This window comes from Solea senegalensis, linkage group LG19, assembly GCF_019176455.1.
Source record: "Solea senegalensis isolate Sse05_10M linkage group LG19, IFAPA_SoseM_1, whole genome shotgun sequence".
NCBI lineage: Eukaryota > Metazoa > Chordata > Actinopteri > Pleuronectiformes > Soleidae > Solea > Solea senegalensis.
The window spans coordinates 4672871-4683986 of record NC_058038.1 but is presented as its reverse complement, the minus strand read 5'-3'; the positions used below and the strand labels follow the sequence as shown (position 1 = coordinate 4683986).

Below are 11116 nucleotides of genomic sequence, written 5' to 3'. Positions count from 1 at the left end.
TGCTACACGCTATTAGCGCAGAGGACACCGGAAGTATGTCTTTCAAAATAAAACGAGAACAATTAATGTAAAAATCGAATGGAAACACTTTATTTTATAACACTAATTTATTTATTTATTATTATGGCCCTTTTACACTATGGTCCCAGCTCGCCTCAGCACGGCAGGGCACGGTTTAGGTCGGTTTTACACTACAAAAGGAGTACCTACTCGTTTTACACGCCACACGCACACATGTGACTAGTGACTTGTAAAGCAGTTGTTTTCAGTGTAACTGAAGCATTGGAATCAGTTCATTAAAGCTGCTTGTTCAGTACTTCCTCCATGACCTGAGTATTGATTGTTACGTAAGTCTTCTTAACTGATCTACAGTTCGACATTGTTCGGCTTGTTTTCGTGTTGGACGCCAGAGGTACCAGGTACTCTGCTAGTGGAAACGCAACTTAACCGTGCAGAGGCGAGTCAAGCCGATGGAGACACGCCATTAGGATCCAAGCAGCACAAGGTGCGTAGGACCCTATTGAAACTGAAGGAATTATTATTAAGGCCCGAGCCACAATGGCAAAAGGCACGAATTTGTGTGAGGAGCCTATTGTTGTTATCCTTCAGATTATTATATCTGTGGCATTCCAGTCATTTTTGAGAGCGTTAACGTGCATAAAAACTTGAAAATGCGATATTGGTATAGTTTCCGGACTTTTGCGTTGTTCAAGGGCTCTATAGCGCCCCCCAAGCAAAATTGAGTTCCACCGAATTTCCCCAAACTTGGTAGGAAGATGTTATAGACCGAGACGAACAAAACAGTCGACCGTAAACCATGGCCTCACTGCAACAGAAAATCAGCCATTTTGAATTTTGGCATCCACTGTTTTTTTTTTAAACGATTTTGGAAATAACTTACAGAGATTATCGTATCCTTTATATTATCGTATCTTTCTCTAACCCCAAAAAACGTTTCTCGATCTTCTCTAACCTCCTTGAGCCCCCCACTCCCCCCTCCTCCCTCCTCCCTTCTACCAATTCACTTTGTCAACTACTTCACAAAAAAAGTAGATGACATTCGCTCTTCTTTCTCAACCCCACCTCCTGATCTCACCACTCTACCAACCACACATTCAGCTCCTTCTCTATCCTCTTTCACCCCTCTATCTCAGGATCAAGTTCTTTCCCTAATAACCTCTGCCCGCCCCACCTCCTGCCCCCTTGACCCTATCCCCTCTCACCTTCTTCAGTCAATTGCTTCTGATCTTCTTCCTTTCCTCACCCACCTCATTAACACATCTCTATCATCTGGTTGCTTTCCGGACTCTCTTAAAGAGGCCAGAGTGACCCCCTCCTTAAAAAACCCATCCTTGACCCATCTGAAGTAAATAACTACAGACCTGTCTCTCTTCTTCCTTTTCTCTCTAAAACTCTGGAGCGTGCTATCTTTAATCAACTCTCATCCTACCTTCACCGGAACAACCTTCTTGATCCTCTTCAGTCTGGTTTTGAAGCAGGTCACTCGACCGAAACTGCACTTCTTGCTGTCACTGAGCAACTCCACACTGCCAGGGCTGCCTCTCTCTCCTCTGTGCCCATCCTCTTGGACCTTTCTGCAGTGTTTGACACAGTTAACCACCAGATCCTTACTTCCTCCCTTCTAGAACTAGGTGTCTCAGGCTCTGCACTCACCCTACTCGCGTCCTATCTTCAAAACCGAACATACAGAGTATCCTGGAGAGGATCCGTGTCGGTACCCTGTCCTCTAGCTACTGGGGTCCCTCAGGGTTCTGTCTTGGGCCCTCTCCTCTTCTCTCTATACATCAACTTTTGGTTCTGTTATTCTCCCTCATGGTTTTTCCTATCACAGCTACACCGATGACACCCAACTCATTCTCTCTTTTCCCAGCTCTGACACACATGTAGCAGAACGGATCTCCGCTTGTCTGACCGACATCTCTCAGTGGATGTCTGACCATCACCTGAAACTCAATCTTGACAAGACTGAGTTTCTTTTTCTCCCAGGAAAGCTCTCCAACCACAGCTCTAACCATCACCCTCGACAACTCTGTGGTAGCTCCTTCTCATACCACAAGGAACCTGGGTGTGACACTTGATGACCATCTCTCCCTCACTGCCAACATTGCTGCAACAGCTCGATCTTGCAGATACATGTTGCACAACGTCAGAAGGATACGGTCTCTTCTAACCCAGAAGGCGGCACAGGTTCTGGTCCAGGCTCTTGTCATCTCATGCTTGGACTACTGCAACTCCCTCCTGGCTGGTCTCGCTGCGTGTGCCATACGACCTCTGCAACAGAATGCAGCAGCTGGACTGGTCTTCAACTTACCAGAATTCTCCCACACTACACCACTCCCTTCACTGGCTTCCTGTAGCTGCTTTTCGGGCGATAGGCGGGGTACACCCTGGACAGTTCGCCAGTCCATCGCAGGGCCACACACAACTAGAGACAAACAACCATTCACTCTCACTAAATGACATGTGATGTAATGTATCCAACTAAAAATTGGTGACATTTATATACTAGACATTACGTAAGAGTGTGCAATTTCAAAATAATAGCAATGGATGTAGACTTTCAAAAATAAAAGCCCTCTGAAATAGCATTATTAAAATATATTCCACCTAAATCCAGACTGTTATTAAAAGGAAACTTTCCACAAGCAAATTCCACTTCACCCTGATAGTAGACCACCTCAGAAACAAAACCTGGTTATTATTATGTTTTGTCAATATGATGTGTGTGGGTGTCAGATCTTTACATGTTATGAGACAACCTGGAGATTTTGTTTGGTGGTAAAAACAATAAAAACATGTTGTTTTAAATTATTTTATTTAAATACAACTCATTAACCATGATGTGAACAAAAAGGGCACAATTAAAAACACGTGGCTCTGAGCTCTGAACACATTCCCTTTAGTAGTAGCCATGTTAGTGGTTGGTACTGTGCACCGACAAAGTACAACAGGATCAAAAAGTGACCTACATGTTTGATTACATTACTTGACCACATTTAAAACAATTAGTCAGGAAACTTGCGCTATAGACTAATAAACACACACACACACAATATGAATGTAATTGTTTTCAACCTGCTACCAGAATAAGTGCAAACCACAGCAGATAAAGGCATCTCTTGGATATTTTCTGCTTCACCGTAACAATAAAAAATTAGTCACATCCACCTATAACCTAGAATTTAAACTGTTCGTCCACGAACTTATTCACAACCCAACTTTTCAATATTATCACCTCATTTACTATGCTAATTTCGTTAAACGTGCAGTGTGTAACATTTGGGAGGCTATAGTGGCAGTTTTTTTTTCCCAGTGATTTAAAATAAGCCTTTACTATGAACTTGAGGCAAAGGCCTTTCTTAACGAGTGCCACCATCGTCCAGAAGCGACAGCAAACGTAGCAGAACGTCCACATAGACCTGATGCATTAATGAAGGATGAGGAAGAAGCAGAGAGTGGAAGAGTTGTGAAAGAGTGTTTATATCCTTTCTAGAATGCAAAGGCCACTATAGTTCCCTGACTAAATTAAAAGGTGGGCATAGGAGTCCTCATCAGTTTGTTGCAATCTGCAGTCTCACCACTAGAGGCGACTCATCCATACATACTGGACCTTGTAGAATAATAGTGCATTCCTAATTAGGAGGAAGGTTCAATTAGAGCGCCCCCTAAAGTTGTAATTCCAAGTTGCCCAATTTGCATAAACTCCTCAAGTCCTCGTATGTCATAAAAAGTACCGACTTTAGAGGCAACTGGAACACAATAATAGAAATCTTCCACTTCATTAATTGCAGTAGCTTCTGTGTAAACTCCTAAACATGACTATGGTATGTTTTGTTGCAAGAAAACACTTAGGATTTTCTCAAGAACTGTGTGAATGTTTACGTTATGCCTTCTTGCGACACTTCTCTCTCTCGCTGTAGCTCTGGATTAAAGTCAAAATCTAGGTTACAGTGTGTCTAGACTGGATTCTCAGCACATGACTCCTCACAGCTCTGGAAAATTGAGTCACCAAAGAGGTGGAGATTGTTTAAGGCCCTTTGTTATCTCAGGGCAGAGGTGATTAAATCATGATTACAATGTATAATAGGCAGATAATTACGTCAATTTACGGGAATCAATACAATTTAAAAATGTGGTTATTTTAAATAAATATAAGTTTGTAAAAACTAGTCTCTTCTGTTTGCATGGCAATTAGTAGCCTGAAGTTGCCCATGTGATCGCTACAATTTGTCTTCTTTTTATGGATCTTCAGATTAGATTGCTATTGTGACTTTGTGCTTGTTTTAGCATTTACATGGTTTTTCTTGGTCATCCTACTAAAGTTTGATCATCAATTTTGACAAAACACATTGATAAGGTGTGTTAGGTTATGGGCATAACCTCAGAATATTATCAACTAGACAAAAAAGACCTTCAAGCTTGGCACCAGAAAATGTTAAAGTGCAAAATTGCATCTCTATTTGGGGTTAATGTCTGTCCATGTACTGTATACCCCCACTATCAGCTAGGAATGGCTCCAGCTCCCCCTGCAACCGTCCAAGATTATGAGGTATTGATGATGGATGAATGGTCTTTAAATAACCTCAGGCCAGTTTAACATCCAAAACACAGTGAGACACAACAAATCAAGTTCTCAGAGACAACAAGTCCTCATGAAGCTTCTTTTTTCCTTTTGTTTTGCTGCCCGCCTGTCTCCTGACCTTGATCAGGATGTCCCGACTGAACATGTTTAATCTTCATGTATGAGCAGCATACATTTTGTGCTGTGCAAAAAAACTGTCTCTTCCCAACATCTGGGTGGAAACTTGCCTGTGTACTGAAAGGTATTTAGTGGATGCCGGGCCTTGGTTGGTGTAGCCCAGGAGACATTTTAGTATTTTCTCCACAGTATGTACATCATGAGCAGGATGAAGCCTGCCGACAGAGCTGTGATCACAAACTGATGGATAGTGAGGGCGTTTTCCAGCGTATGGATCCGCTCCTCCATGGCACTGGTGTGGAAGTAGTCATAGATGCCAGCCCCAATGCTCCACAGTGCCCACATGGCATCCACCACCAGCGGCATGGTGAAGCAGACAATGGTGCTGAGCTGAAGATCGGGCGCTGTCAAAAACTGGAACAAGCATACATCATGATTTAAACTAAGCAATGAGAAGTTGCAACATCAATGCTTGAGTATTTCCTGGGAAATTAAACTTAATTCCCCATAGTTCTACTTCTGATTGGTTGTTGTTACTGACACAAGAACTAAGCCTTGAAGAAAACAACACAAACATGTCAGTGACACAGGGACTTAAAAAGTGATCGGGAGTATATTTTAGGTCCAACAAATTGAGCTATGTATAATATATATATATATATATACACATACATATATGTATGTATGTGTATATATACACATACATACATATATGTTTATATATATACATATATATATATATATATATAAATTGATAAACTCCGAGCTTTGAATAAAAGAAAATGTAATCTTATGATCCCCTGTTTTATATGCCGAATTGATCAAGTGGCTCATAATTATATGTAGAAACAATTAATTCGTGTTAATCACACACATAGGATGTCTATCAGTACGGATTTAAACGGATTTAATAAGGTATTAGGAATTTTCCAAACGATTTGGCGAAGGCGTTGGGGCTAACAAGAACTCTAAATAATATCATTTAAACTGAAAATACACAGTGAGATCGGTGGAATCTAAAATTAACACGGCAGCAAAATTTGCCGATTGATATGTGTAATATGTAGGAATTATCCACAACCAACAAACACATATCGAAGAGACTATGTGCTATTATGTGCTAGCAAGCTAACACTTTAGCTTATTTACACCATTCATTATCTCACATTAACAAACAAAATTACAAACCAATTGTTCAAGAAATCTCCGTAGTGTTATTTACAGCATTAGCTGTTCCTCGCGAAGTCTGAACAAACTTCCAAACATCCGAAACGCGAAACTTTCACATGTTTCTGTTTCAGGGACACAGAACCGCTTCAGCTGCTTCCGTGTGTGCCCTCCTCTCTCCTCCCCGTGTATGGTGGCCAAGGCACGTCAAACCTCCGTCAGACATTTGACACTTTGTCTAATTTGGGCGGCCGTCAAAAATATAATCGACGAAACAATGCTTGTAGATAACATTTAATTCCCCGGGACATTCAGGTGGGACAGGTTTCGGAGCATGTTTCAATGACATTTCCAAGCTGACATAACGACAAACTTCATTTATAATCTGCTCTTCAGAGTGGACAACGTGGACGTAAATTAATGTAAGTGCGATGGATAGGAAAGTAAAGACAGTATGGTATTTTTAAAAATTGAATATATTACATCGTTAGGTCAGACCGACTATATGTAGGGGATTAAATCTCGACATTGTGACCGCTCGGCACTGTCAGGCGCGGTGGCCAAGTGGTAAGGCGTCGGTCTCGTAAACCGAAGATCGCGGGTTCGAACCCCGTCCGTGCCTGTCAAAGTGTGGTGAATTTGACAATTTTTGAGTATAAATGTAGTGTCATTTTGGCAGGTTTGCTCCACCCTATGATGCGCCTGAAAATCAGTGTTATTAATTAATTAACTACAAAATATGAGCTGTAAACAGTGTGTTGTATAAATTGGGTGAGTGGTGTTAGTTATCTGTCATACACAATTTATATTCCACCAAAAAAGGCATTGTTAATGTCATACAATTTCTTTTTATTGATAACAATGACCATTGAGTGATTTACAGAGCACCACACACGTTAGGTAACAGTCAGAAAATCCAGTCTACTCCATGATATTCTTAAGATTTTGAAGCTGGCAGATAGTTCAGTGCCAATTATGTTTGTTCACAGACATACATTTGTTCAACAACCCGTAATTCTCACAGATATACAGGTGCCTGAAATCTACAGCTCAAAAGTAATGACATCTACCGATCCCCTTATTTTAAGATCTATATTTTCCCAGTCGAAAACATTCCCTCTCGGCCCCCTCTTCCCTGAGTAAATGTCCTGGATGGTGCTGGCAGGGAGGACATGGTCCCACATGTTTACGTCTGAGATCTCACCGACAAAACTCTGGTTGGCATCAAAATCACCCAGGTAGGAGTCTGGATCCTGTCCGATGATGACCTTTCCCCCAGAGCGGATGTTGTGTCCTTTCTTGTAAATTTTGGTCAAGCTTTTCTTGCCGTCCATGAAGATGGTAGCAGCGCCAGAGCTGGAATCCCAGCTGGCACACAGGTGAGTCTCCAGGGCCCCAAGCTGAGGGACATCGAAGAAAACGCCCTCTCCGCTAAGGTAGAAAGCCAATCTGGACACAAGGGGACAAGAGTCATGTAAATTCTGTTCGGTCTTCATGAACAGAAATGATGTAACATTATTGAGGGGGCATTTGTGTGTATACAGCAGCAGCACAGGGGAGTGTAGTGTTAAAAGAGAAATATTAATTGTAGTATTGAAGAGGACGTTTCAGTAGAAGCTGGAGAACTGGAGTACAATTAGCAGTGGTACTGGCATTGTTGTAATAATGACACTCCTTTTTATTTATTCAAGCTTAGACCATAGTCTGACTAAAAAATCAATAATTATCGATGTGCACATCTGACTCCGCCTCCAAAGGTGGCACTGTATCTCTCTATAAGTAAGTGCATATTGAATCAGTTTCCTGTTACGGAGCATGCGCAGAACACCAAGTCCGACTAAGTGCATACATGCAGGAGTAATCAGACTATGACTTGCATTATCCAGGTATGCTTGTCCAACTAAGACTAGCTCGAGTTAAGTCGGACTAACGTGTTTACATGACATTAAGAAAACTAAATTATTGTCTTAGTCTGACTGAAATCGGACTTGTGAACGCAATGAGTATTGTCGTAAGACAAGTATAAGTAAAGTAGTTGTAGGGGTAGATCGCAGCGGAACAGCCTTCAGCCCTATTAGTAGAGACGCGGCCTTAGACAGTCTATATTCCAACTGTCTCTTTCAAAATTCATTCTGGTAGCATTCCAGTTGTAGTTGGATGTCAGAATTTCTACGTTGAGGGGCATTTCAGAGAACCAGGATTAACTATTTAACCTAAAGTTTGCTGCTGCCTCAAGGTTCAAGGTTCAAGGTTCAAGGTTTTTATTTGCCATTTGTGCTTAAACAGACAGTCCAGGCACATTGGAAATCTTGTGCGGGTTCTACGAGTCAGTAGTACGAAACATAAACACACTTAAGGATAAATATAAATATAAAAGTATAAAAAGTAATAATAAAAAAAATGTTGAAGATGTGGGGAAATAAAAATAAAGAAATATACAGTTATACAGCAGATTATGGGGTGTATTGCACATTTCTGACATTGCACATTTATCAGGGAGGGAATATTGCACATAATATTACACATGGTTAGGTGAGGTAGTGTCTGGTAGTTTACAGAGAGTTCAGTGGTTTTGATCTGGTTTTTGGATGGTTTTGGTCTCTGATGATTCCCTCTGCTCTTTTCCTACAAGGCTGCGCATACATGGAGTCCATGGTAGGAAGTTTTGTCCCAATAATCCTTTCCCCAGTCTTTATGACCCTCTGCAGGGCCTTCCTCTCTGCCTGTGTGGTGTTCCCGTACCAGACAGTGATGCCTGCGGTGAGGATGCTCTCTATCAGATGCTCTCACTTCACTAGCTCGTTGTTATGCTTCCGCCTTCCCTCCATCAGTAGTGATGTGAAGCGCATCATCACTCTGTGTCTCCACTCTACAGCTTTACATTTTCAAATCAGTACTGATTCGTCTGTGGAGTACTTGGTTGTGGTAGTGTTGTTGTCAGTGCTGTACCTGCCGTCCAGCTCTCGCCACAAGTTCAGCTCGTCGAAGTCTCTGGTGCGGTACGCGAACAGGATGACCTCGCGCTCTCCTTTGAGCTCGGTGGCCACGCGCATGCACAGCGTGAAGGCGCTGAGGCTGAGCGACTTCAGAGGGACCAATTCCAGGTAGCTGGAACTTGTTTCTTTCTGAAACACAGCGGACTTTACGGCCAGGCTCCCTGCGAGAGAGAGATAAACAAATTGAAACAGAAACCCCCTTTATAAATGGAGACACATATATATATATATATATATATATATATATATATATATATATATATATATATATATATATATATATATATATATATATATATATATATATATATATATATATATATATATATATATATGTTAATATATATATATATGTTAATATATATATATATATATATTTATAAACATATATATATATATATATATATACATATATTAGTTTTAATATATATGTTTAAACTATTCAACCTAATAAATCATCAAATTTGGCTCCAGATAGACCAGTGATGAAAGTTAGACCTTCTGTTGAAGAATGGTTCTGATTTGAGAACGTTTGCTTCCATCTGGTGGTGTCTAGAATTCATTGCATTTAACTCTGGGTATTGAGCTTCCTCTATTCCACCTAATATTGAAAATATGTCAGTAGCTAAAGCACAGCATTTTAGTGTTCAGAAATACTGTTCTACTGTACGTATGTGATTGGAGTGGTGCTGAGGCATTTTGACTGGGGTGCATAGAAAATGAAACAAATACCAAAACAATGATTCACAAAAAATGATTATCTTTTTGGGAAATGAATTCAACATTCTGGTTTTGAGACCCCATGTCAATCAGCATAGAATTTCATGCAAAACAAATGTGTAATAAGTCTGAAAATTTGAAATTCCAGTCATTAGTCATACAAAATTGCTGCTTTTTTCCATCTCACCAATGAATTTACCTGTTTAGCTCTTGTTGCCTATCCGTAAGATTTCCACCACTGTCTTTGCCAAACATTTTTCATTCTGTTCAATATTGTGCATGTGAAAGATTTCACACATACCAGCCAACACCGCGGAGGTGGCGATGAGGAAAATGGCAGCTTGAAGTCGCATCTTGTCAGACCTGCAGACACTGAAAGAGCGCATCAAGCATTTTAAAACTACATGGTGATATGACCTGGTGTTAAATTAAAATGAAGCTGCTTACCTGCTGTGCTGTTGTGGAGCTGTGGACAATGAGCACTTGGGGGTTTTTAAAGGTAAAATGACTCTGTTGACTTAAGATTGTGTCAGGCCAGTGTCCATATGGCATAAAGAATTATCAGTTAAAATGCAGAGTTCAGTGAACAGGTCAATATTCAGACTTTTAAACAACACAGTTTACAGTTCACTGTAAAATATTAGTTTTGTGATAATACTTGACTCGACTGACCCTGCTTGGTTTGGGATCAGGCATGTTGTTTTCCATTACTGTAGAACCTCCTTAGTGTGGCCAAGGTTGTCAACTTGTAAAGCAGTTGTTTTTGGTGTAACTGAATCATTAGAATTAGTTGATTTGAAAAAAGATTTGTTCAATGAATCGTTCAGTACTTCCTGCATGACCGGGAATCGGCTCAGCTCACTTGGAACCTCACCAGAGCAGGTACTAAAAAAAACATCAGGTACCAGGTACTATCACTGATGGAAAAGCAGAAAAAAAACTCTACTTATGTTATTATTATTACATAAGTAGAGTTTTTTCGAGCTGAGTTGAAAAAAAGAGTTGAAAAGAGGTGAAGAAATGTGTTCAAGCTGGTTGGAATGGTTGGAGAAAAGTGTCAGGAATAATGTGTGATAAAAGAGTATCAGCCAGAATGAAAGGAAAGATATACAAGACAGTGGCGAGACCAGCGATGCTGTATCGTCTAGAGCAGGGGTGTCAAACATACGGCCCGGGGGCCAGATCCGGCCCGCCAGAGGGTCCAATCCGGCCCACAGGATGAATTTGTTAAAATTTCACACTACGATTACAATCTAAACGTAATGTCAAATACAATATTTTTCTCTTCCAGATACCTGTGACTAAATGTTTGTGCCATTTTAGATCCAGTGTGATGTGTAAATAGTACATTTAGGCACGATATTGTTGAAATTGCACTTATATTTCTCAAGAAATTTCATGTTTTGTAAAAATAGCCTTCATTAAATGTAAAACAAAGGAGAAAAAAAGCAAAAATTAATTTGACACCCCTGGTCTAGAGACAGTGGTACTGAGGAAAAGACAGGAAGCAGAG

The 11116-nt window shown here is 40.6% G+C and overlaps 1 protein-coding gene, 1 long non-coding RNA gene and 1 other non-coding gene across 3 annotated transcripts; 1 reads left to right on the top strand and 2 right to left on the bottom strand.

Moving 5' to 3' along the window:
- Positions 1–2819: 2819 nt before the first annotated feature.
- Positions 2820–6077, bottom strand: LOC122784722. Its single transcript, XR_006362215.1, has 2 exons — positions 5909–6077; positions 2820–5134 (listed from the first exon to the last, which is right to left on the bottom strand). It is a non-coding gene; the product is annotated as an uncharacterized LOC122784722 (long non-coding RNA).
- Positions 6078–6437: 360 nt separating this feature from the next.
- Positions 6438–6509, top strand: trnat-cgu. Its single transcript has one exon. It is a non-coding gene; the product is annotated as a tRNA-Thr (tRNA).
- A 206-nt stretch (positions 6510–6715) lies between these two features.
- On the bottom strand, positions 6716–10101 carry LOC122785531 (pentraxin fusion protein-like). Its single transcript, XM_044051369.1, has 4 exons — positions 10051–10101; positions 9905–9975; positions 8837–9044; positions 6716–7336 (listed from the first exon to the last, which is right to left on the bottom strand). Exons 2-4 carry the CDS (start codon positions 9954–9956, stop codon positions 6931–6933), a joined length of 666 nt encoding a protein of 221 aa, XP_043907304.1. The 5' UTR covers positions 9957–9975; positions 10051–10101; the 3' UTR covers positions 6716–6930.
- Positions 10102–11116: the final 1015 nt, after the last annotated feature.

What these genes read in the sequence shown, in the direction of transcription:
- LOC122785531 (XM_044051369.1), bottom strand. Translation starts at nt 9,956, where the DNA reads ATGCGACTTCAAGCTGCCATTTTCCTCATCGCCACCTCCGCGGTGTTG. An exon ending in CACCTCCGCGGTGTTGGCTG is followed by an intron (nt 9,045 to 9,904) that starts GTATGTGTGAAA and finishes TCTCTCTCGCAG; the next exon opens with GGAGCCTGGCCGTAAAGTCC. An exon ending in TGGCGAGAGCTGGACGGCAG is followed by an intron (nt 7,337 to 8,836) that starts GTACAGCACTGA and finishes CCTTGTGTCCAG; the next exon opens with ATTGGCTTTCTACCTTAGCG.